The following is a 26,593-nucleotide window of genomic DNA, read 5'->3' on the forward strand; positions in this document are numbered from 1 at the left end:
ATGTGACTCATACCATGTGCACTGAGTATCCCTGCATGGATCACTTCACCTCAGTGTTTATTCATGGAAGAAACCACGCATAAACACAAAATTTGCATTATACTCAAATTATTTACTAACATATCAATCATGTTCAAACAAATTCATCTTTTCACAACAAGCATTATGGCAGCTCTGAGTGTATAGGTAGGCTATTGAGGGCCTTAAAAATCACAGAAAACAACACATATCTTCTTAACGTTACTCCATTCCCCCCAATTTGTTATAGTTTACAGACAGGAATTTAAGAACTTTTGTTCCAAGTAAAGAAATAAAATTTGCCTCTTGTATTAGTTTCCCAGGGCTGTCACCATAAATTACCACAAACTTAGTGGCTTAAAACAATAGAAATTTATTTTCCCAACCTTCTGGTGGCCAGAAGTCTGAAATCAAGGTGTCAGCAGGGCCATGCTCTCTTAAGGTTCTAGGAGAGTGTCCTTCCTTGCCTCTTCCTACCTTCTGGTGGGTGCCAGCAGTCCTTGGCATTCCTTGCTTGCTTGCAGCTGCATCACTCCAATCTCTGCCTCCATTGCCACATGGTCTTCTTATAAGGACACCAGTCATTGAATTAGGGCCCACCCTAATGCAGTATTACCTCATCTTATCCTAATTACATTTGCAAAGGCCCTACTTCCAAGTAAGGTACATTAATAGATACTGGGAATTATGGCTGGAATGTATCTTTTCAGGGGGTACAGTTCTATGCACAATACCTCTCCTCCACAGCCGACTTAAATTTTAATGAGCTTGGATATATCCTTGCAATTTGATGTTTCCTCTAGGTCATTAAATAGGAATCTATCTGTGTTTGTTAACAAGGTCTTGCCTAATGGTCACCCTTGTGTTCCAATAGGGTATTTGGGAGATTTTTTTTCTGCCTGCATTTTTAGTTTTTTCATGGGCGTGATCTCTCTAAATGGAGGATACGGATGTCTTACGAGGGTGAAGATAAAAAAAAAAACCGAAAATTATAAGTAATTCATTGAATTTTTATAAGCGTGAGTCTTTGAGAAAAAAAGAAAAGAATAATCTAGCCAGGTGCATTGGTTCTCACCTGTAAACTCCTTGGGAGGCGAAGGCACGAGGATCACTTGAGCCTAGATGTTCAAGACCAGCTTGGGCAAAATAGTAAGACCCCATCTCTAGAGAAAAAAAAAAAAAAATTGCCAGTCATGGTGGTGCTTACCTGTAGTCCCAGCTACTCTGGAGGCTGAGATGGGAGGATTGCTTGAGCCTAGGAGGTCGAGGCTGCAGTGAGCCAGGATCGTGCTACTGCACTCCAACGTGGGTAACAGAACAAGACCCTGTCTCAAAAAAAAAAAAAAAAAATTCTGAGCCTTGAAGTATGTTATATACTGCCACTAAGAGCTGCTGTCCTTGTCTGGAACCAGTAACTTCTACTTCCCAACACCATACCCTGACCTCATACTTGCAATACCTCAACCACAATGACTGGAGAAGAGCATACAAGAAATGACATGCTGGTTATCTGTGTGTGCTCTGGTACAGCATGTGTCATCCCTGAACACAAAAGGGCAAAGGAATTACTAGTGTTGCCTTGGTTTTAGTTGGTAATTGAAGACCCCTCTCAATCACATAACCGTCATTTCTTAACAGGGAAAACAGTTTAGGAAGGAAACAAAAATTGATAGACATGAGCTGGGCTTGGTGGCTCATGCCTGAATCCTAGCACTTTGGGAGGCCAAGGCGGCAGGATCACTTGGGCCCAGGAATTTGAGGTCACCTGGGCAACAAAATGATACTCCATCTCCACAAAAAAATTTTCTAAAAAATTAGCTGGGTGTGGTGGCACGCGCCTGTGGTCTCAGCTACACAGAAGGCCAAAGCAGAAGGATTGCTTGGGCCCAGGAGGTTGAGACTGCGGTGAGCCATGCTGATGCCACTGCACGCCAGCCTGGGTGACAAAGCGAGACTCTTGTCTCAAAAAAAAAAAAGAATTGATAGACATATGACTCACAGAGCTCAGGTTATGAGGGCTTCCAAAGGCCATCTTCTTTATCTAAGGCAAGAATCCCTTCTGTGGCAGCTGAGAGAAGTATGTGTCAACCAGCCTGTGTCTGCAATCTTTCAGTTGAGCTGTGGGTAGGAAAGTTTTTTTTAAAGATAATTCTTTTCACAAGGTTTTCTGTCTCATGTTTTATGTTTCTGGGGGACTCTGGGCATGCCACAGATTGTAATGATGAAAGTTTCTTCCTTTCATTCCCTCCAAATCCATTCTCCTTGAGCCTTAAACATCTTTTGCCCCTTTAGTTGGAAATGATGATATACTGGGGTTTGTCCCATAATCAGCTGAGTATTCATTCTTGGATCTGTCATCCTATTCTGCTGCCTCTCTGGTCTTGCACTTGGCTGTGCCGTGTAGCACACTTTGCCACATTTTTGCAGTTTACTGTTGTGTTTGATTCAAGTCTTTGTTCAGTGTCACATACTCAGAGATGTCTTTCCTCCTAAAGTTGCATCCGTGTCTCCTTCCCAATGTCATGCTTTCTCTGTTTATTCTGCTTTTTGTTTTCTCCAGGGCATTTACACTGACTGATATTATTTATTCAGAGTTCATGGTCTGCTTCTCCCAATAGAAGTTTAGTTCTATGATGGTGGGACCTTTTTTTGTTCACGTCCCTATTCCTAGTACCTAGAACAGTGTTTGACTCGTAGTGGGTGCTCAGTAAACATTTAAGTGATTGAATCTTTTCTTGCCTATGTCATTTTATTTTGAGCCAGCCAACATTGTCTTATTTTCCGTATTGCAGTTAGCCAAGCTGTTGTGTTAGACTGTGTGAGTTTGTTGTCTCAACCTTGAAGTTCCATTTCTTTTTTTTTTTTGGAGACGGAGTTTCCCTTTTGTCGCTCAGGCTGGAGTGCAGTGGCGCGATCTCAGCTCACTGCAAACTCTGCCTCTGAGTTCAAGCGATTCTCGTGTCTCGGCATTCCAAGTAGCTGGGACTACAGGCGCCCACCACCACGCCCAGCTAATTTTTGTATTTTTAGTAGAGACAGGGTTTCGCCATGTTGACCAGGCTGGTCTTGAACTCCTGACATCAGGTGATCCTCCCACCTCGGCCTCCCAGAGTGTTGGGATTACAGACGTGAGCCACTGCGTCCGGCTGGAGTTCCATTTCAAAAGTCTGTCAAGAGGTGGTACAGATGCTAGACCTGCCCATAAGTGTACTGTGCTATAGGAAACTGAGTTCCAGCCAGAGACATAGCACGTTTCCCCTCACCCAACACAGTAGCAGCAGCTCAAGAGTCTTCTTTGCAGTAAGGGTCTGCTGGTGCCTGGAGGGAGAGGTGGCAGTGCTGCTAGCCAGGAACATCTGGTCTAGAAGAGAGGCAGGACGGGGATTAGAACAACTTCAGAGAACTTCATGAGCAAGAATAAGAGAGTTCATTCTTGTCATAGCAGCTGTTTTTGTTGTGACTGATGCAATTAGACAAGGACTGTGTGAAGAAGTGGAGTCTTGACAGCGAGACTCCTGAAGAGTGAGAACTCCCAGAGGAATAAGGGTCAAGACTTCTCCAGAGTCAGTGCCCACTTCCTTCGGTGCATCCTAGGATCTTTTATTGTCTTCTCTATGTGGCAGGCCTTGTGCTGGCCCTGGGGATATAGCAGTGAATCAGATGTAGTCTCTATCCTTAAAGACCTCAGAGTCAGGAAGTGGGAGTGAAGGAGGTGGGTGGTCAATTAGTGGTAAGTTGAGTGTGTGTCAGCAGGGGTCTCCCTGTATTCTCTCAACCTAAGGCAATATTATTTACAGGACCTTTTAGAAAGAGGCTGTCTTTGAAACAGTCATTCCCAAGTTTTTGGCTTTTGTGGATCAGTAGCATTTCAAAAGAGTTAGGATTGCCTACATTTGTTATTAGGTGAGGACAAGGACTTTTCAAAAAGTTAAACCTATTATTTATTACTGCCTTCATTTCATAAAAGAAAGGGCATTTTAATTCTAAAAACAGTAGGAAAGATACAGTCCTAGACTAAAATTAGCTTTATGAAAATTTGTTTCTGAAAAAGCTCACTATTGTGTTTTATTTTTCTCAGTTCACCGTGGACTGGTGAAAATGCATGTTAGACAGCATTAATTCAAGGACTGGTTTTTGGCAGTCACCACTTTGAGCACCACCTGCAAATGCATGGGTCTTGTGACACTCCATGAGAGCAGCCTCCATGTTGTGTCTTATAGATTGTCACAGACCAGCAGACAGGACAGAAGATCCAGATAGTCACCGCAGTGGACGCCTCCGGATCCCCCAAACAGCAGTTCATCCTGACCAGCCCAGATGGAGCTGGAACTGGGAAGGTGATCCTGGCTTCCCCAGAGACATCCAGCGCCAAGCAACTCATATTCACCACCTCAGACAACCTCGTCCCTGGCAGGATCCAGGTAAGGCCTTTGGACAGGTATTTGTTTCAGCACTTCTGCTATTGAACTTGTTCCTGACTTGTTCTTACATCTGCCTTCGAGGCCAAATCCATCCCTGGAAGGTTCCTTGGGGACCTGCAAACATGGCAGTTTGCTGCTTTGGCCAAAGTAATAAACCAGCAAACCAGTGGCAAGGCCCAGAAGACAGTCAACTGTAACACTCAGAGAGGATGGAAGTAGAACCTGGAAGTCAGTGGCCACAGGAGACTGACATGAGCAAGCCGGCACTGAGGCTACTGGAGAATTGTTCTTACCTAAGGCCATCAAGTGGCAGCCCTTGATATTTTAAAGGTACCACCTAGGGCTGACTACAGCCAGGCGAGAACCGACTTGTCCAGATCATCAGGTCTGTGGCCCCAGCTTTTCATTCTGTCTTTACTTGCCACTGTGTACTACTCGCCCTGGGCCCCTCAATTCTTGTCTCTATCTCTGCCCTGGTTCTTCCTGCTCTGTTAAGGCAGGATGGGGTTGAGGACAGTCCACAGCAAGGAAAAGAGCAGACATTGAAGGAAAGCAGGGTTGTTGCTAGCATGAGTCTGGGAAGCATAGAATCTCCAAACCCAACAATTAGAGAACAGAAACTCAAGGTCAGTATCCCATGATGGCTGAGCATGGAGCATGCTTCGTCAGGGTTGTGTTTCATTTTTTTTTTTAATTTTTGATAAAATACACATAATAATAAAACTTACCATCTTAACCAGCTTTAGGTATACAGTTTAGTGGCATTAAGTAGATTTACATTGTTGTACCACTATCTAGCTCTGTGTAACTCTTTTCCTCTTCCTAAGCTGAAACTCTGTACTCATTGAATAGTAACTCTCCTCTCCCCCTCCCCCAGCCCCTGGTGACCACCATTCTACTTTCTGTCTCCATGAATTTGACTACTCTAGGTACCTCATATAAGTGAAATCAGCCTTTGTGTGACTGGCTTATTTCACCCATCCATGTTGTAGCATGTGTCAGAATTCCATTCCTTTTAAAGGCTGAGTAGTATTCCACTCTGTATATAGACCACATTTTATCTCTTCATCTGTTGGTGGACATGTAGGTTGCTTCCACCTTTTGGCTGTTGAATTAATGCTGCTTAGAATCTCCGTTTTGGGTGGGGAGGTTCTACTATGAAGAAACTTAAAGAAGGGAAGACTTTTTTTGTCTTCCGATTGAGCTGGGATCAGAACGCCAACATGTTCAGCTTTCAGAACTGTTCTTTTAGACACCTTACGCTGCACTTACTAAATGCTGTCTCATCCTTCCTTTCCCGGAGTACATTGTGATCATCTGAAATCAGAATTCCTTCCTCCTCCTTTAGAGTACTCCTTGTCTGTGAAAGAATGGCTATTGATTTTGTTGCATGTTTCACAAGAGGTGATTCTACTTAATGATTTCTGTATGTGTTCCCATCATGTATAAATCATTTTAAGGCTTATTGTTGGCTCAAGTTCAAGTACATTTTAAAATAACAGCTATTTTTCACTTTCTTATATCGATATCAGTTATAGTATTCTCCCAGATGAATTGCTGTCACCTAGAAAATCACCACAAATGAGGGGAAGATAGCAGGTTTCAAAGGTCATTTGTTCTCGTCATCGGCTCACCACCAGCTGCCTCAGTCGGAGTCCTAGTTATTTAATTAATAAAGTTTGGTTATTTCTCTGCCAATACACCTCTTTGCGTACATTCAAGTTGTTACGGGAAGAATCTTAAATATCTTCATTTTGAAGCCTCTGTGTGTGATTCCCCACATGGGCCACAATTTTGGGTGGTTGTAGTAGCCAGATAGAGTAGATCAGTGGAAACCAGCGCCTGACCCTGGGAAACCAGCCAGCTGAAGAGCAGTCCGGATGAGTGGCAGAGCCATTCTGGGTGTCAGATTAAGTTGTCTTCTGGAATTTTGCCAGTTCTGTCCAGAGTTCTGCTTAAAAACCCAACATTGAGAATTTGTAATTAAACATTACTTTGCTTAGTGATCTGGGTTTTTGTTTGTTTGTTTTTGAGATGGGGTCTCACTCTGTCACCCAGCCTGGAGTGCAGTGGTGCGATCTCGGCTCACTACAACCTCTGCCTCCCGGGTTGAAGCAATTCTCCTGCCTCAGCCTCCAGAGTAGCTGGGGATTACAGGCACCCACCACCACATTTGACTAATTTTGTATTTTTAGTAGAGACAGGGTTTCACCATGTTAGTCAGGCTGGTCTCGAACTCCCGACCTCAAGTGATCCACCCACCTCAGCCTCCCAAAGTGCTGGGATTATAGACGTGAGCCACCGTGCCCGGCAGTGATTTGATTTTTAATTGGCACCCCTGTTTGTTTCCTGATTTCTCTCAGATTGTCACGGATTCTGCCTCTGTGGAGCGTTTACTGGGGAAGACGGATGTCCAGCGGCCCCAGGTGGTAGAGTACTGTGTGGTCTGTGGCGACAAAGCCTCCGGTATGTAGTTCCAGGTTATGCTGGCACTTATAATGGGCCAACGGCATGAAGTAACTGTTGTGAGGTGGGGTGGTAGTTAATTTAGAAAGACCATTTTATGTACGTTTGTAGGTTTCACATGTGAATTCTACTTTTCTTATTGGGGTAATGATGTAAATAAGTAAGGTAGTTTGTCAGATAATTAGACATCAAAAGGAAAAGTCAAGAAATTATTTCTGTGATTTGTAAATCTTGGTTGAGTGTGTAGTATCTATGTGCTGCTAAGAAAGTACTCATTCTCTAATCTTGTTAACATTTGTACAGCACTTGGCTATTTTACAAGGTGTATAATTTGTATAATCCCCCTTCATCCTAACTGTAACTATCTCTTAACATCCCCTCACTATAACCCACTGTAAATAACTGCTGTAATGAAGCAGGAGGAGGCATGTGATTCCAGCTAGTGTCCCAGGGTCAGGAAAGGCCCCACAGAGGCAGTCGCACCTGGGAGCCTTGGTAATTGTGTACATGTTGGTTGGAGCAGGAGGAGGGCATTCCAGTGAGTGGAGCCAGGGCCTAGAGTTTAAGATCAATACCCATGGTATCCTTGAGAGAGAGCTCATAGGCTTCTGTGATTACGATTGGGTAAAGTGAGACTGAAGAAGATGTCTGGCCCAAAAATTCAAGTGCTGGCCTGCTTGTACTGGGGATCCATAGAAGGTTAGTGAGGCAGACAGGAAGGAATGGAGAAGTATTTTACAAGAACACAGTACCAGGAATGCCAGGGGCACAGGCCTGTGTTCTGTGATGGCTGCTTGGTTCCACTTTCTTCTGTGGTCACAAAATTCACAGGAACTTTGGGCACTGTAGTCCTGGTTTTTGTTTGTTTTGTTTTTTAAAAAGGAGGTTGGACCAAGCCTCTTAGGAAGACAGCCCCAAGCAAGCATCTACAGAAGATCAGAAGCTCCAGTTTCCCTTCCATGCTGGTGACACCATTTATCTGCCAATGGTGCCTGCCTCTGCTCCCGCCCTTTGTCCTGGTAAACCCAACCCATCCTATCCCTTCTCTGAAGCCCTCACCTACCCCAGTAGGCAGATAGACAGTGCTGCTTGTGATTCTGATTGCCCTTTCCTACAGATTAATCACTTGTTGCATACTCATATAATTCACTCTTTACAGGCCTGTCTTCCCCATCAGAATGTCAGAGCAAAAACCATGTCTTACCATCTATCTCTGTATTCCTGTCTTCTTGCTCAGCAAGGAAAGGCTCTCTACCAACTTCTGAACAAATGAGTGAAGCAAGAACGTAACAAAAGGGCCATAGAATCTGCTTGGCTTCCCCATTTGTCAGTCTTCTTCTGAGCTTAAAGGAAAGGCCTAGTCACAGGCTCTTGGTGCCATTGTCTCCTGATATTAGTGTCACTCAAAGGGATAGAGAACTCAAGGAAATATACTGCAAAGAAAGGAAAGACAATATTATAGAAGGCACTTTACCACAACTATTCTTAAAAGAAAAAGACTGAGTTATTCCAGATGCACACTTGGGAAATGGTTTTGCATACTAGAGCTTAGAACAATGGGATTCTCTGTAGCCACCATAAATGGTAATCCTGTGAAATGTATCCTCCTTGGCAATGTAGCTATGAAATTGGATTATACAAACAAGACAGAATCAGAAGAGCATGTCCATGGTCAGTCTCAGCTGGAAACAAGTGGGCATAATGTATGTGAAAGTACTTTGTGAATAAGAAAGCTAAACTGAAGGAGGGGCCACTTTTTTTTTGAGATGGAGTCTCACTCTGTCGCTCAGGTTGGAGTGCAGTGGTGTGATCTCGGCTCACTGCAACCTTTGCCTCCCAGATTCAAGCAATTCTCTTGCCTCAGCCTCCCAAGTAGCTGGGACTATAGGTGTCTGCCACCACGCCTGGCTAATTTTTGTATTTTTAGTAGAGACTGGGTTTCACCATATTGGCCAGGCTGGTCTCGAACTCCTAACCTTGTGATCTGCCTGCCTCGGCCTCCCAAAGTGCTGGGATTACAGGCATGAGCCACCTTGCCCGGCCAGGGGCACTTTTTAATGTCATTGATAATTAAAAGTTGGAGATACCATGCAAACTGTACACCTGACAAAGGGTTACTACCCAGAACTTATAGCGAACTTAAACAACTCAACAGCAAAAAAACAAGTAACCCAATTTTAAAATGGGCAAAATACCTTAATAGACATTTCGTAAAAGAAGACATTCAAATGGCCGAGTTATATGAAAAAATGCTCAACATCACTAATCTTCAGGGAAATGCAAATCACCACATGAGGTATCACCTCCAGTTAGGATGTCTATAATCAGGCTGGGTGCAGTGGCTCATGCCTATAATCCCAGCACTTTGGCAGGCCGAGGTGGGCAGATCACATGAGGCCGGGAGTTCAAGACCAGCCTGACCAACGTGGCAAAACCTCATCTCTACTGATTTTTGTATTTTTATGAGATATATATTTTTTGGCAGGGTGCGGTGTCTCACATCTGTAATCCCAGCACTTTGGGAGACCAAGGCAGGTGGATCACCTGAGGTCAGGAGTTCGAGACTAGCCTGGCCAACATGGTAAAACCGTCTCTACTAAAAATACAAAAATTAGCTGGGTGTGGTAGCGGGTTCCTGTAATCCCAGCTACTTGGGAGGCTCAGGCAGGAGAATTGCTTGAACCTGGGAGGCAGAGGTTGCAGTAAGCCAAGATCGCACCACTGCACTCCAGCCTGGGTGACAAAAGCAAGACTCTTGTCTTAAAAAAAAAAAAAACATATATAAGATTTTATTTTTATAAAATCTTATAAAAATAAAAAAATTAGCCTAGTGTGGTGGTGCACACCTATAATTCCAGCTACTCGGGAGGCTGAGGCACAAGAATCACTTGAACCCAGGAGGTGGAGGTTGCAGTGAGCCGAAATCATGGCCACTGCACTCCAGTCTGAGTGACTAAGACTCTTGTCTCAAAAAAAAAGAAAAGAAAAAATGTCTACAATTAAAAAGACGAAAAGAAGTGCTAGGGAGGATGTGGAGAAAAGGGAACACTTACACATTGTTGGTGGGATTGTAAACTAGTACAGCCACTATAGAAAACTGTATGGAGGTTCTTCAAAAAATTAAAAATAGAACTACCACATGATCCAGCAATCTCAGTACTGGATCCATATCCAAAGGAAATAAAATCATTATGTTGAAGAAATATCTGCACTCCCACGCTTACTGCATGACTATTTACAATGGCCAAGATGTGGAATCAGCTTAAGTATCCAACAGCGGATGAATGGATAAAGAAAATGTGGTATGTAACACAGTGGAATACATAAAACTGAATGAAATCCTGCTCTTTGTGACAACATAGATGAACATGGAGGACATCATGTTACATGAAATAAGCCAGACACAGAAAGACAAATACGATCTCACTCGTGGAATCCTTAAAAAAAAAAATTGATATCATAGAAACAGAGAGTAGAATAATGGCACCAAGACTCAGGAGGGGAAAAGTGAGAGATAGTTGGGAAAGACTGACCAACTGGTACAAAGTTACAGTTAAGTAGTAGGAACAGTTCTGGTGTTCTATTGCACTGTAGCCATAGCTAACAATAAGGTATTATATATTATAAAATACCTAGAAGAAAGGGTTTTGAATGTCCTTATTAACAAAGAAATGATAAATGCATAAGGTGATGGTCACTCTATCTGATTTGATCATTATACAACATGGATATATTGAAATATCAAATTATGCCTCATAAATATGGACACGGACAATTACAATGTATCAGAAATAAAAAGAGACACCAAAGTAAAAGATTAGAAAAATGGACTATGTTTAATAAATGCATTCCTAGAACTGTGTTTCTAGAAGGCTTTGAGTGGCTAGCCCAGGTGGAACCATATGGTAATCCTCTTTTGCTGTGGGCTTCGGCAGTGACAGTCCCCATGCTTGTCCCTGTGACTATCCCGCTTCCCCAGGGGAGGTTTCGGGCCCAGGACGTGAATCAGAGAGGGGCTAAATGCAGGAGTGAGACCCTCTGTGCCAAAGCCACACATGCACGTGTTTGCTGTGTGCCACTCGTGGCAGGACAGGGGCCCTGAGCCGCATCACAAGCCCAGATCTCCAGGAATAGGACCCAGGTGTGTTCAAGTGGACAGTAGAGTTCAGCCATCACCTGTGAGCTCCTACTGTATGTTAGACCATTTGTATACTAAGAGCACTAAGGTCATGCCATCTGCCAGCTGTCATATAACCTGTCTGAGTTTCAGTATTTCCATCATGAATTCATAAGGCTACTTGAAAGATGGTAGAGAAATTACGTGAAGGGTGTGGCCAGTATGCTTAATGCTCAGGCCACGTGGCTGTTGGCACCTAACAGTGTATGGCACCCATCACTTCAATGAGACTTGCACAGGAACTGACAGATCACCTCTTTGGTGAGTCCACAAATATAGTCACAAAATATTTGTGTATTCTTTCTCCTGTTTCAGGCCGTCACTATGGGGCTGTCAGTTGTGAAGGTTGCAAAGGTTTCTTCAAAAGGAGTGTGAGGAAAAATTTGACCTACAGCTGCCGGAGCAACCAAGACTGCATCATCAATAAACATCACCGGAACCGCTGTCAGTTTTGCCGGCTGAAAAAATGCTTAGAGATGGGCATGAAAATGGAATGTGAGTAACAATATTTAAAAACCACATGAGTTAATGTGGAGGGAGAGAGTAAATGAGTCCATTAAATAAGGTTTCTATACCTGGCCTTAAAATACTTTAAGAAAAAAATATGCACACAGGCTTCATTTTGGTTTACCTCATGGGTCAGCCAGGTGATTGAGAGCCAACGCTGCAGGGGTTGGTCTCTTCCTGCTGTGTGTGGAAAGCCTTATTACAGATGCATCAGGAGGCAGCTTAGTGGAGTGGGTTGAACACAGCCTTTGGAGGAAAGCTGATACCAAATCTACCTCCAGGTGTGCCACTAAGAGAGAGCTATGATGCCTGAGGACACACATAGCCTCTCAGCCACAGGGTCCTCATCTGTGATCTACTTAATCACCTTACTTATATATTGCTCCTGAGGATTACATGAGCCTACTCCCTGTCTTCTTAGCCCCTCTACTTTCTTTTGGGATAAGTTCCTTTGCCAAGCCTCTGTGTAGCTGGGATTCTAAAGAGAAAGCTATTGCTCCTGGATGTGTGGGGCAGCCAGGGAAGGTCTCAGGCCCCTCCTTTCCACTCCCATAGACAGAATTTTGGGGGTTTTCAGGGACCAGTCAGCATGGAGGTCACTTCCCTAGCTAGTGGTGAAAACACGAAGACAAGGACTCAAGATGGGCAGCACAAAGAAATCCAAGGAGAGTGGAGTTAGGCTTAAGCCACAGTAGGAAAATGGAGCTTAGCAGAGCAAGGCATGCAACTTGCATGGCAAGGCTGGTGGCCGAGGACCCAGGACTGCAGGCTTCCGCTGAGTATGCTGCATGGTTCTGTCATCTTTTGCATAGTTTTCTAGGAACCCTGAAAACCAATATATTTCAGTATTGCTGTTGACGTTTCTGGGAACGGGAATCCACAAAATTCACTGGAGAATAAATGGAAATGTATTTTTTGAGAAATTAGAAATATCAACCTAATTTCTGCCTGGTGTGATGTTTTTATTTTATCTAATGATACTGCTCTTTGCCCAAAGTGAATAAATAAATCACTGACTTGGTGTGGGACTGGCCCACATTGCCAAGCTGTCCTTTTTCTCAATGATGAATATTTTTACTCAGAGCAATGACTAAAATCAGTTTTCTTGTGATCACAGCTGTAGCTGCAAACACAATATTCAACTGGATAGCAGTTTGATTAGTAGCATATCTGAATGTTAGTCCCTGACCTTCATCAGTTTTGTCTTTAAAAAGCTTTCATTTTCTTCAGTTGCTTCTAACATGCATATCTGCTCTTATATTAGACTGCTAAAAGGAGAGTTTGCTAGCATAATATAAAATTGACACCCATTAAACAGTTTGCAGAAGCTATTCAGACTTGAGTTGGAAATTAGAAGGGTTCCTCTACAAATTGTGGCATAGGAAATGCATTCTATTAAGGGCCCACTTGAAGGTGGGCATTTCTTTTTTCTTTTTCTGTCTTTTTTTTTTTTTTTTTTTGAGGCAGAGTCTTGCTCTGTTGCCCAGGTTGGAGTGCAGTGGTGCTGCGTCTTGGCTCACTGCAGCCTCCGCCTTCCAGGTTCAAGCAATTCTCCCTGCCTCAGCCTCCCAAGTAGCTGGGATTACAGGTGCCTGCCACCACACCTGGCTAATTTTTGTGTTTTTAATAAAGGCCGGGTTTTGCCATGTTGGGCAAGTGATCCACCCATCTCGGCTTCCCAAAGTGCTGGGATTACAGACGTGAGCCACCACCCCCGGCCCAAAGATGGGCATTTTTTTATCCTTGAAAGAGTCTATTTTGTTAGCAGCATGAAGTAAAAACCAGCTGGGCACGGTGGCTTATGCCTGTAATTCCAGCACTTCGGCAGGCTGGGGCGAGTGGTTTGCTTGAGCCCAGGATGAGTCCAGACTGGGCAACATAATGAGGCTTCATCTCTACAAAAAATAATAAAATAATAGCATAAAATTAATAAAATGGCCCAGAAGGCTCATGGGTGCTTCCATAGGCCACATAGGTGCTGTGCTGCAGTTTTTTTAGCAGGGAATACCACCCATCGTGAGGTCTTTTTTATGCCTCTAGATTTGACATGGCATGGTTTGGCTTTATTCCTTCTCTCTGGCCGAAAAGTCCACTGTGAAAGCTGAGCTAGATGAACCTAGCACCAGAGTCATCCTCCCTGCAGTAATGGATTTGGGGTTTTCCCTTGTGGTTTTTATTGATTGGAATTGTTTCTCTAAACACAAATATTTATGTTGTGATTTAAGCTGTGCAGAGTGAACGGAAGCCCTTCGATGTGCAACGGGAGAAACCAAGCAATTGTGCTGCTTCAACTGAGAAAATCTATATCCGGAAAGACCTGAGAAGTCCCCTGATAGCTACTCCCACGTTCGTGGCAGACAAAGATGGAGCAAGGTCAGTCCCTTGTTCTCACTGCAATCAGCCTTTGCAGCTGATGGAGGAGGCACAGACGTGTCCCACAACAGGCACTGTTGTGGCTTCCCACCCATCTGCCATAGCCTCCAGCATTGTGTTGCCTAATTCTGCCCCTTCTGGACCTGCTCAGTCACACCTCTGGACAGGCCTGAGGATGCCTGATTTATGAAGGGGTCAGAAATTCTCTTAGCCTTGAATTCAGATTATGTCCTGCAATTTAGGCATCATTCATATGGAAGACAATTATTTTATGATTCAAGATTGGGGCATTTCTGCAGTACACACAAAAGGCCCAAGGTGAGATAAGGTCTCAGTGCTACAGTTAATTTGTATATTCTTTTTAATATAATCTATTGAACTTACTTTAAAAGGAACGGAAAGAGGGGAAAACAAGCAATCCAAAATGTATCAGAGAGAGAGCTGGAGTTGAGGATGCCTTGCTGATTTTCTGAAAATCAAGTTAACTTTTCTTGGCAGAATGGCCACAGTCTGCAGTCATCCTGGAAAGCCCTGGGGGATGCATCTGCATTTCATCCTGTCTCAAGCTGTAAACCTGACTTTATGTATATCTCATTGCAGAGAGACAGGGGTGGGGGTTCTGCTTAGTCACTAAGCGGCTGAGTCTACTTAGAACTTTTCTACTATTCAGACAGCTTCACAAATGTGGAAGGACAGGTAAATGCAGCATGATCATACTGTGCATAAAATGTTGGAAGCTACTCTGAGTTTCTTTATGTCTTAAATAGACAAACAGGTCTTCTTGATCCAGGGATGCTTGTGAACATCCAGCAGCCTTTGATACGTGAGGATGGTACAGTTCTCCTGGCCACGGATTCTAAGGTGACGTTCTCTACTCATGCTCTCTCTCATCCTTTATGTTGACATTGCAGGCTGCTTCTCTAACTGTGTGCACCACTTTCTTCCTGGCCTTCAGAGACCACATCAAAAGCATGACCTATGTCTCGGTCTCCTTATTGTTGTGATAGCTATCTTGTGATTTGTTTTAGAGATGCTGATGGCTTCTCAGATCAGAGCTGGCTGGTCATAATCACTGTAACATGTCAGTCTAGATGTCAATTTGGTGGACATTCAGTGGTTCTCTTTTCTGTTACAGTTCTCTTTTTCTCTTATACACATTGGCAAACTACTAGCCAAGGAAAGAAATACTTATCAGATGGCCTTTTTGCAAAAGCCCTGGGTTCCTTTTTATTAGATGATCTTCAGGAGGAAGCTCAGCCAGGAATCTATCAGTTCCAAAACTTTGCTAGAGCAGATCAGTCATAGGGATTTAACTTGTGGACAGAGATGTTCGTCAGTCCAAAAGGGGGAGACTTGCTGGCTCCTGTGAAGATAACCAAGGAGGGGGATTTTTTCCAGGCCAGGGAACTCACTGTTTGTCTCATCCTGGTGCTCCTGATGTAAACCAAGTAATGAGGAAGTAGTAGCAGCAAGCCACAACTCTAAGAGGGTGACTTGGTAATTGAGAACACTGGCATTGCTGCAACCATTAGAACCAGAGCAAGGCCTGCAGGCTTCCTCCTCATCTGTTCACAGTCTCATTCATGGGTGTACTCAGGGCATTACAGGGCATCCTCTTTTGGGAAAGAGAAGACAAAATTTAGAGCCCTCGCCTGTCATGGAGAGCTGCCCTGCATGCCTTGGTCCTCAGGCTGGGCCTTGCACCTTCTGTCTTTGGGCAGGGGCCACATGCATGATGGGAGCTGATGGATCACGCATCGTGGGCTTAGCTTATCACCAGCACACATTCTAGAACAGTGGCTCTGACTGCATGGTCAAATGCAGAGAAAGCGTAAGCCTGAAAGTAAGGCCCAGATAACCTTAAAAACAGATTACCAAGGGATTCACAGCAACCATTCTATTGGGCCATCCAGACTGGGAATGAGAACCAAGACTCCAGAACTGGCTAGACCTGGGTTCAGAGTCTGACAGTGCTCTTCGTAGCCACATGCTTCTTTCCTGCACTTGTAAATTTCTTGGTACACAGTGAGCATTCAATAAATGTTAATGGTTAGGAATTAGTTATTGTCACTTTGGAGGAGAATGACCACAAAGCTGTATGGTATTTCAGGAATCAAGAGAAAGAGCTTCAGAGGCAGACTGTGTCCTACCCCATTCCTTCCTGTGTACAATGGAAACAACAATACCCCCCACAGAAGTTTGATACGAATAATAAAACATATGCAAAGCACCCACAGGAAGCTACTTTCAGAAACTGTTTTCCAATTTTACTTTGAAGTAATTATACATTTAAAATAATTTACTATGAAGGAAGTACAGTGCTATTACAGAGCTCCCACATAGCCTTCGCCCAGGTCCTCCCAGTGGTTATGTCATACATACCTACGGTACAGTATCACAACCAGGACATTGGCTTTGGTACAAACCATATGTATTGTTCTGTCTTTTTAATATTTCACTCTTCTTCAACTTCATTTCCTTCAACATACCTTTCTGTTATGAGGATCTTACAGTAGCTGCACAATATTCTATGTGTCTGTTGTGATTTATTAATCATTTCTGTTTATGACCTTTTCTACTGATTCTAGTTTTTCATTTTGTAATCAAGACATAACCTTGTGTGTACATATCTTGGTTTGAGTATATCTCTGGCTTTCTTTTCTTTTCTTTTTTTTTTTTTTTTTGAGACAGGGTCTTGCTCTGTTGCCCAGGCTGGAGTACAGTGGTATGATCTTGGCTCATTGCAACCTGCACCTCCCAGGCTCAAGCAATCTTCTTACCTCAGCCTTCCGAGTAGCTGGGACTATAGGTGCACAGCACCACGCCTGGCTAATTTTTCGTATTTTTTTTGTAGAGACGGTGTTTCACCATGTTGCCCAGTCTGGTCTTGAACTCCTGGACTCAAGCAATTCACCCACCTTAGTCCCTGCAGAGTGCTGAGATTACAGGCGTGAGCCACTACCCCTGGCTTTCTTTTTTAATTGAAATATAATTCACATGCCATAAAACTCACCCTTTTAGTGTATAATGTAGTGGTTTTTGGTATATTTACAAGGTTGTACAAACCATCCCCACTATCTAGTTTTAGAATATTTTTGTCACCTCAGAATAAACCCCAAAACCTATTATGTAGTCACTCCTCCTCTCCCCCTCTTCTCAAACCCTACCAACCACTAATCTGCTTTCTGACTCTATGGTTTTGTCAACTCTGTACATTTCATATAAAGGAAATCATACAATATATGGTCTTTTGTGGCTGGCTTCTTTCACTTAGCATGATGTTTCTAAGGGTTATCATGATATAGCATGTATCAGTACTTCATTCCTTTTTATTGCCAAATAATGCACCTCTTTTTTTTTAAAGACAAGAGTTTCGCTCTTGTTTCCTTGGCTAGAGTGCAGTGGTGCCACCTCGGCTCACTGCAACTTCTGCCTGCTGAGTTCAAGCAATTCTCCTGCCTCAGCCTCCCGAGTAGCTGGGATTACAGGCATGTGCCACCATACCCAGCTAATTTTGTGTGTTTTGTTTTGAGATGGAGTCTCGCTCTGTCACCCAGGCTGGAGTGCAATGGTGCGATCTCGGCTCACTGCAGCCTCCGCCTCCCGGGTTCAAGCGATTCTCCTGCCTCAGCCTCCTGAGTAGCTGGGATTGCAGGTGCATGCCACCACACCCAGCTAATTTTTGTATTTTTAGTAGAGATAGGGTTTCACCATGTTGGTCAGGCTGGTCTTAAACTCCTGACCTCACGATCAGCCCGCCTCGGCCTCCCAAAGTGCTGGGATTACAGGCGTGAGCCACCGCTCCTGGCCAATTTTGTGTTTTTAGTAGAGATGAGGTTTCACCATGTTGGGCAGGCTGGTCTCGAACTCCTGACCTTAGGTGATCTGCGTGCCTCGGCCTCCCAAAGTGCTGGGATTATAGGCGTGAGCCACCACACCCAGCCTAATAATACACCTTTGTATGGCTATACCACATTTTATTTATCCATTAGTCAATTGATGGACATTTGTGTTGTACCACTTTACATTCTCACCAACTGTGTAGGAAGGTTCTCATTTCTCCACATCCTTACCAACACTTGTTATTATCCATCTTTTTTATTGTAGCCATCCCAGTGGATGTGAAGTGGTATGTCATTGTGATTTTGATTTGCATTTCTCATGATGTTGAGCATCTCTTCATATGCTTATGGGCTGTTTATATATCTTCTTTGGAGAGATGTCTATTATCTTTGGGGTTTTGTTTCATTTTGTTATTGAGACAGGGTCTCACTCTGTCTGATAGGCTGGACTGCAGTGGCACAATCATGGCTCACTGCAGCCTTGACTTCCTGAGCTCAAGAGACCCTCCCACCTCAGCTTCCTAAGTAGCTGGGACCACAGGCACACACCACCACGCCTGGCTAATTTTTTTACTTTTTGTAGAGACAGGGCCTTGCCATGTTGCCCAGGCTTGTCTCAAACTCTTGGGCTCAAGGGATCCTTCTGCTTTGCCCTCCCAAAGTGCTCTTTTTCCTTTTTTTTTTTGACATGGAATCTTACTCTGTCACCCAGGCAGTGGCACAATCTCAGCTCACTGCAACCTCCGCCTCCTGGGTTCAAGTGATTCTCCTTCTTCAGCCTCCCGAGTACCTGGGGTTACAGGCACCTGCCACCATGCCTGGCTAATTTTTTGCATTTTTAGTAGAGACAGGGTTTCACCATGTTCGCCAGGCTGGTCTTGAACCCCTGACCTCAGGTGATCCACCTGCCTTGGCCTCCCAAAGTGCTGGGATTACAGGCATGAGCCACTGCATCCAGCCTCTTTTTCCATTTTTAAATTGGGTTGTCTTTTTATTATTGAGTTGTTAGCGTTCCTTAGACATTCTGACATTATCAGACATGATTCGCAAATATTTTCTCTCATTCTGTGAGTTGTCCTTTTGTTTTATGGGCTTTTACTTACTTGACAATTTCTTTTGAAGCACAACAGTTTTAATGAAGTCTAGTTTATCTGTTTTTGTTCTGTCATTTTGTCACATATCTAGATTTGTGTAAATACCACCACACCAAGATACAGAACTGTTAAATCACTAAAAAGATCTTCCTCGTGTTGCCCCTTTGTAGTCACACTTCCCTCTCCTCGAAGCTGTTTTTGAACCAGCATTATAACTTCATTGGCCTGAGAGTCATTTGCGTATCTGTGTTCATTTTTAATGTCAGTATTTTTTGTTTAATAGGCTGAAACAAGCCAGGGAGCTCTGGGCACACTGGCAAATGTAGTGACCTCCCTTGCCAACCTAAGTGAATCTTTGAACAACGGTGACACTTCAGAAATCCAGCCAGAGGACCAGTCTGCAAGTGAGATAACTCGGTACGAGCCCATGAGGATGGAGTCTCCCCTCCTCGCCTGGACACCCTCTCTCTATTGTGAGGGTGGAAAACAGCATTTTGGTACCTGTGCTGTATTTAACTAAGGATGATAAAATTGTTACAATGACCCTGCTCATCTGTCTTCTTTCAAATTTTTTTTTTTTTTTTTTTTTTTTTTTGAGACGGAGTCTTGCTCTTTCGCCCAGGCTGGAGTGCAGTGGCCCGATCTCAGCTCACTGCAAGCTCCGCCTCCTGGGTTCACGCCATTCTCCTGCCTCAGCCTCCCGAGTAGCTGGGACTACAGGCGCCCGCCACCACGCCCGGCTAATTTTTTCTATTTTTAGTAGAGACGGGGTTTCACCGTGTTAGCTTTCTTTCAAATTTTAACTGTGGGAACATAGACCCACCTACGTTATACAGTATAAAACAATCAAAACTTCTTTTCATTCCCAACCATGGAAAAGGAAATTGAGTAAATCAGTAGAAGTAGGAGGAAAACTCTAGTGGACAGCGGTTATTTGTATTAATTACTGTTTAATAATGCATCTGCATATTAAGAGTTCATTCCCTTTCCTACTTCTATTTTAACCTATTTTTCTCATCTATATTTTTTCTTTTTTCTTTCTTTTTTTTTTTTTAATAGAGATGGAGTCTCACCATGTTGCCTAGGCTGGTCTAGAACTCCTGGGCTCAAGTGATCTTCCCGCCTCAGCATCCCAAAGTGCTGGGTTTACAGGCGTGCGCCACCACCCCCACCCAGCCCTCATGTATATTTTTGCTGAGTAATGAATTCAGAGCTTAAATCCACCAGGGTAACTAGATTGATAGTGGCTGATAGATAGTGATAGTATGAGCTAATGCCAGATGCCAATAACTGCTACTAAGGATGTTTCTTCTCTGCAGTTTGGCTCTTGTGCTCTGCTCCTAACATGCCAGACCAGCCAGATACAAAGCTGGAGACTATACAAGTGTTCCAGTACTTTGTTCACTTGTGGTCTGATAACAAATAAGATCTAGGTCCCGTGGAAAGTGGGTGGGATTTGAATTAGGTAGAATTCTGGTTCTACCACTTACTATATGGATGGTCTTGGAAAAGTTATTTAACAACTGTAAGCTCAGCATTCACATCTGTAAAATGGAAGATAATTTTTAACTTTGGAGGGTACTTGTGAAAAATAGAAATTGGGCCTAGGTGCAGTGGCTCACAGCTATAATCCCAGCACTTAGAGAAGCTGAGACAAGAGGATCACTTGATCCCAGGGGTTTGAGACCAGCTGAGACCCATCTCTGAAAAAGTAAATAAATAATACATACATAGATAGATAGATAGATAGATAGATAGATAGATAGAGATAGACAGACCCCATCTCTGAAAGAGAGAAAGAAAAAGAGACAAAGAGAAAAGGAAGGAAGGAGGGAAAGAGAGAAAAAGAAGGAAGGAAAAGAGAGAAAGAAAAGAAAAGAAAGAAATTGTCCATGAAGTTAGATAATACATAGCTCAGTGCCTAAGATGATGTGTAGATAATACATACAAGCTTTCATTGTTTGCCGGATGCAGTGGCTCACGTGTGTAATCCCAGCACTTTGAGAGGCCAAGGCAGGTAGATCACCTGCAGTCAATAGTTTGAGACCAGCCTGGCCAACATAGTGAAACCCCATCTCTACGGTAGAATTTAATTATCTTTTCCCACTGTAGTTTTTCTAAATCATAGCTAGAATTCTGTTCCCCCTAAAAGCTGTAGATTCACAACAATTACATGCTTCATTTTTGCTCACAGGGCATTTGATACCTTAGCTAAAGCACTTAATACCACAGACAGCTCCTCTTCTCCAAGCTTGGCAGATGGGATAGACACCAGCGGAGGAGGGAGCATCCACGTCATCAGCAGAGACCAGTCGACACCCATCATTGAGGTTGAAGGCCCCCTCCTTTCAGACACACACGTCACATTTAAGGTGAGTGGATTCAGCCTAACCATGTGCCCCCAACCTGCTGGGGGATAGGTTCTGTACCAAAGCCGGTCTGCAGTTTTAAAAATCAAACCTTGGGGCCAGGCGTAGTGGCTCATGCCTGTAATCTTAGCACTTCGGGAGGCCAAGGCACGTGGATCACTTCAGCTCAGGAGTTCAAGACCAGCCTGGCCAACATGGTGAAATCCCATCTCTCCTAAAAATACAAAAATTAGCCGGGCACGGAGGCGCATGCCTGTAGTCTCACCTACTCAGGAGGCTGAGGCATGAGAATCACTTGAACCTGGGAGGCAGAGGTTGCAGTGAGCCAAGATCGTGCCACTGCACTCCAGCCTGGGCAACAAGAGTGAAACTCCACCTCAAAAATAAATAAATAAATAAAAATTAAACCTTGGAGTGAGCTCATCTTCAATCTGGTATTTAACATTATAACTTCAAACTGGATCTTGTATTCCAGAATGATAGTCCCATTATGAAGCATCTTCACTTGTCTTTTGCTCACAGTGCCATTTGGTTCTGAAGGTAACCATGAAGCAGGCGTGGCCCATCATTACTAAGACAGGCTGACATAGTGGTAACTGCTGAGGGCTGAATGCTCTGCCTCTGCCTCTCCGTGACTGCCTGGCTGCCCCATGGGCTCAGGCAGGCACTTTTGTCTCTTCTCTGTGTCATAGAAACCCTCATATATCTACAACAAGCAGGCAGCCAGCCATTGATCCTGACTGCTCTGCCCTCTAGAGCCACAGAAAGTAGATCCCTTGAAGAGTGCTGTTAAGGCCTCATGGGTCTTCCCCGTGCTGTCATTCACTGGTCTCACTTTTTCTACAGGACACTCAGAGGGTACCTGAAGCCCTCTCAGTCTCTAGGTCTCCAGACTGCTGAGTCCTCCTTTTCCCCCAGTATTTTTTTTTTTAAACAAATACGTAGGCTGAAGCGTAGTGATGTGATTGTGGCTCACTGTAAACTCAAACTCCTGGTCTTGAACTCCTGGGCTCAGGTGATCCTCCTGCCTCAGCCTCCCAAGTAGCTAGGACTATAGGCATGCACCACCATGCCCAGCTAATTTTTATTTTTATTTTTTGTAGAGATGGTGTCCTTGATATGTTGCCCAAGCTGGTCTCAAACACTTGGCCTCAAGCAATCCTCCCACCTCAGCCTCCCAAAGTGCTCCTATCACATGAGCTGCTTAGCTCTTACTTACTGCTACCTTAAGACCATCTCCCAAAATGCCTGCTAGTCCATGAAGTTGGCCCCTGTTACCCAGATTTTTTTTTTTTTTTTTTGAGACTGAGTCTCACTGTCACCCATACTGGAGTGCAGTGGTACAATCTTGGTTCACCACAACCTCCACCTCCTGGGTTCAAGCGATTCTCCTGCCTCAGCCTCCAAAGTAGCTGGAACTACAGGTGCATGCCACCACACCTGGCTAATTTTTGTATTTTTAATAGAGACAGGGTTTCACTATGTTGCCCAGGCTGGTCTCGAACTCCTGACATCAGGTGATCTGCCTGCCTCAGCCTCCCAAAGTGCTGGGATTACAGGCATGAGCCACCCGCACCTGGCCCCTGTTCCCCAGATTTAATTTAGACCTTAACCTATGGCTTAAAATGGAATTGCCATAGAACAAATAACAGTTTAGCTGAGGCAAGACTTGAGGAGTATGTTTTTGTGGGGGTGGGCTGGGAAGATCCCCTTAGGCTTATGGACCACATTCCAAGGCCCATTAGACCCTAGTTCACTGAGCAAGAAAACATGGGGAGTCCGTGCAAGCCCCCCAACTGCATGGGACTTCAGAATCAGACAGCAACTCTAGATGCCACTGCTATTGAAGCATGACAGGGATACATGTTGACAGACAAAACCATCCCCTGTCCTTCCTTCACCTCCTGTGCCATGTGCCTCCTCTTTTCCAGCTAACAATGCCCAGTCCAATGCCAGAGTACCTCAACGTGCACTACATCTGTGAGTCTGCATCCCGTCTGCTTTTCCTCTCAATGCACTGGGCTCGGTCAATCCCAGCCTTTCAGGCACTTGGGTAAGTGGCCTCTTGCTGTGCATGTATCCTCGGGCAGGAGCCTTCCTCTCCCTAGGAATGACCTGGAAGAACTCTGAGGGCCTGTCTAGTTTGACTGTTCCTATGACCTCATTCAAAGGACCCTGAGTTTTTTATTAAATATAGTTAGTGGACTGGTAGCAGGATTACCAGTTGCCAGTTCTGCAATGTTCCTCTAACCTTTATGGAGCCTCCTAGATACACCAAGGATTTGGTGCTAGGAGCTGGGGATGGAGAAGAATGTAGAAGGCAAGGGTAGTCCCCAGCACTGTGCTATGCACAGTGTGACTCAACAAACTGAAGCCAGGCCGGGAACTGTGCCTAGGCCTTAATAAGGTGAATGTGAATCAGCTGTTTCCTCAAACATGGATTTACAATCTCACACAAGCCACAGTGCCAATTGGCACATTGAGTAGTACAGAACCTGGTGTCATCTCTACAGGAAACCCCCCCCCTTTTCTTGCTTTCTTGAGTACCACTTGTGTATGTTTCTCCTCTAAATACCAGCATCGGCTCTGCCAGTGTGCCAAGTGCTGTGCAGCTGGTGCAGCTGCCACCGTGCCATCAGGTGGCTGGCAGTCTGGTTGAAAGATAAGTAACCATATAAAAATGGAAATACAATGAGAGTCATTGCATATTGCAGAGTAACCATCCTTAGGTAATATGTGGAAAACACTAGAATGGAGGGCAGGGTTGTCTAGTAGTTGACACTATTGTCTTTGGGGCAAACAGACCTGGTTGTCGGGCCATAAGAATAGGGCTTGTCAGCTGTGTGGCCTTGTGCAAGTCACTTTACCTCTCTGAGCCTCCAGTTTCTCATTGTAGAATCCTCGCGTGGGTTTAAGATCTATAAAGCTCTTAACCCAGTGCCTGGCAAGCAAGGGACTCAGCAGAAGGCAGTGTGGTTCTGTGGGTCAGATGGTGTGGGATGTGTCCTGAGTAGTTGTTAGAATGGTCACCTCCCTCCATGATTAAAGGAAAGGCAGTCAGAATTGTCTCATTCTCCAGGGAGAATTAGACAGGTAGTGACTGCTAAACAAGTATTAGGAGTTTCATTGTTAGCTCTTTGGGAGAATGGCCTACCCCTTGCTACTATCTGGTAGGTGGTGTAACCTCAGGCTTTTTTTTTTTTTTTTTTTTCCAATAACACCACAGTCCACAGTTAATAGTACTGATAGGTACCTGAGATTTTTAAAATGAGGTTAAAACATGGTTACCCACTGCCCTGAGTGTACTTTTTCTAGTTGGGTAATTTGGAACCTCCTCCACAGAGTTTCTCAGTCCAGGCTAGATAAAATGTGCTACCACATTTAAAGTGGTTTCATTTACGTTTCATGTACTGTTTTTCATAAGTTAGTGTTCAGGGCAGTGATCATAGTAAAATACTAGATGTGCATCTGGGGCATTTGGGAATGACCCAGTGCAGTAGCCCTGGTTCTCACTGCCTTCCTGTGGCTGGGCCACACTTAAGGCAACTGGAAGAAACAGCTTTGTCAAGACAGCCCAGTTTCTCCGGCCTCCTGAAATCTTGAGACAGGTGAGGGAATGCAATTTAGGGGTTTCTGAGAATAAGGATGTATTGTTTTGTGATGTGCCAACTTTGCTGACTAACTGAGTAGAAGTTAGCCAGGGCAGGGCTGGAAGCGGCCTTAGCTGGACCCTCATCCTCCCTGCTTCAGTCTCGGATCCAGCACAAAGCCTGCCTCCTGCCCTGTAAGGTTGCAGGGCATGTTTCTGCCCTTCAGAATCTGTACTTATCTCAGTCTTTTGGTCCCCGTAGCCTCTCATGACCTTGGCTGCAGGACCTAAGTAACTGATACCATCTCCTGGGACAGTCAATCCAGGATGCTGAGGCTTTTGAAGGCTGTAGGTAATGATGGTTTGGCCATACCTATAAAAATTTTTTTATTATTTAAAGAATGTTTTTTAAGAGAATAGTTGATCATTAGAAGGATTTTAGTTAAAACATTCATAGACTTATTCATAGACTTCATCCTTTTCTTGAAGAATGATCCTGGATAGCACTTCAACAAACACTTGCTGAATTCACCTGTTTGGGAAATGCTGGGACTTAGTGCCTGGATGCCCCACAACCTTGGAGAAATGCCAACACACACCACACTCAGACTCCTTTCTATATTCCTAGGCAGGACTGCAACACCAGCCTGGTGCGGGCCTGCTGGAATGAGCTCTTCACCCTCGGCCTGGCCCAGTGTGCCCAGGTCATGAGTCTCTCCACCATCCTGGCTGCCATTGTCAACCACCTGCAGAACAGCATCCAGGAAGGTAGGGCACAGGGACTTGGGGCTGGGGTGTGTCTTGGTTCAGCCTGGTGGCCATGGAGCAGAGCCCAGCCCCCTGGTTGGAGGCTCATGTCAAAGACACCTTTGTTGACCCAGGCTGGCAACATAGCAAATTGGATAGCCTCAGTTTCCCACAGCATCCATAGGCTGAGAGAAGTTTGACTGTTAAGGTATGGAACCTTTGGGCTGGGCATGGTGGCTCACGCCTGTAATCCTAACACTTTGTTAGGCCAGGCAGGAGGATCACTTGAGCCCAGGAGTTTGAGACCAGTCTGGGCAACATAACGAGACCTTGTCTTTACAAAAAGTACAAGAAATTAGCCAGGCCTGGTGGCATCTGCCTGTAGTCCCAGATACTCAGGAGGCTGAGGCAGGAGGATTGCTTGAGCCCAGAGTTTGAGGCTGCAGTGAGCTGTGATCATTCCAGGTACTCCAGCCTGGGTAATAGAGCAAGATCCCATCTCAACGAATGAATGAATGTTAGGAGGCTTATCAGTCAGAATATGTAAATTTCTGCCAGACTGCCCTCTTCATACGATTAATATGAAGAAAAAAATGGAAAAGGTCAACTTCTTGATAGGCATTTAGTGATGTTTTCAGAATAATCACAGCTGATATTTTCATCTTCATTGACAGGTTACTTTTCTCATGTATAATAGTTCACAGATCCTCACAACCCTATAAAGTAGGGACTATTACCTCGTTTTTCCCTATGGAGGAACTGAGGCCCTGATAAGGTCCCTGGCTTGCCCCAGATGAAACAGTAAGTACAAAAACTAGGGCACAGGCTGGGTGCAGTGGCTCACTCCTGTAATCCCAGCACTTTGGGAGGCCAAGACGGGGGATCACTGGAGGTCAGGACAGTCCAGCTTGGCCAACATGGTGAAACCCCTTCTCTACTAAAAATACAAAACAAGAGGCTGGGTGCAGTGGCTCACACCTATAATCCCAG

At 44.4% G+C, this 26,593-nt stretch overlaps 2 protein-coding genes across 11 annotated transcripts in view; one reads left to right on the top strand and one right to left on the bottom strand.

The window, feature by feature from the left end:
- The window catches only part of NR2C2 (nuclear receptor subfamily 2 group C member 2), a 104,554-nt gene that overhangs the window by 64,501 nt on the left and 13,460 nt on the right, over window positions 1-26,593 (top strand). For all 8 annotated transcript variants that reach the window (XM_063602721.1, XM_063602722.1, XM_034955884.3 and 5 more), the window contains 9 exons: window positions 4,239-4,439; window positions 6,803-6,905; window positions 11,398-11,577; window positions 13,815-13,962; window positions 14,730-14,823; window positions 19,182-19,315; window positions 21,093-21,270; window positions 23,199-23,320; window positions 25,485-25,624. In XM_063602721.1, the coding sequence (XP_063458791.1) occupies window positions 4,239-4,439; window positions 6,803-6,905; window positions 11,398-11,577; window positions 13,815-13,962; window positions 14,730-14,823; window positions 19,182-19,315; window positions 21,093-21,270; window positions 23,199-23,320; window positions 25,485-25,624 (1,300 nt within the window). The remainder of the gene's footprint in view (window positions 1-4,238; window positions 4,440-6,802; window positions 6,906-11,397; window positions 11,578-13,814; window positions 13,963-14,729; window positions 14,824-19,181; window positions 19,316-21,092; window positions 21,271-23,198; window positions 23,321-25,484; window positions 25,625-26,593) is intronic.
- MRPS25 (mitochondrial ribosomal protein S25) overlaps window positions 92-26,593 on the bottom strand; it is a 55,889-nt gene continuing 29,387 nt past the window's right edge. Inside the window, exons 3-4 of one of the 3 annotated variants that reach the window (XM_034955890.3) lie at window positions 1,094-1,181; window positions 92-580 (exon numbers count right to left, since the gene is read on the bottom strand). In XM_034955890.3, the coding sequence (XP_034811781.1) occupies window positions 376-580; window positions 1,094-1,181 (293 nt within the window). In that variant the 3' untranslated portion in view covers window positions 92-375. Of the gene's footprint in view, window positions 973-1,093; window positions 1,182-26,593 lie in introns of all 3 variants that reach the window. The other 2 variants (XM_034955889.4, XM_034955891.2) reach the window with 2 other exon arrangements.

Source organism: Pan paniscus, chromosome 2 (genome assembly GCF_029289425.2).
Source record: "Pan paniscus chromosome 2, NHGRI_mPanPan1-v2.0_pri, whole genome shotgun sequence".
NCBI lineage: Eukaryota > Metazoa > Chordata > Mammalia > Primates > Hominidae > Pan > Pan paniscus.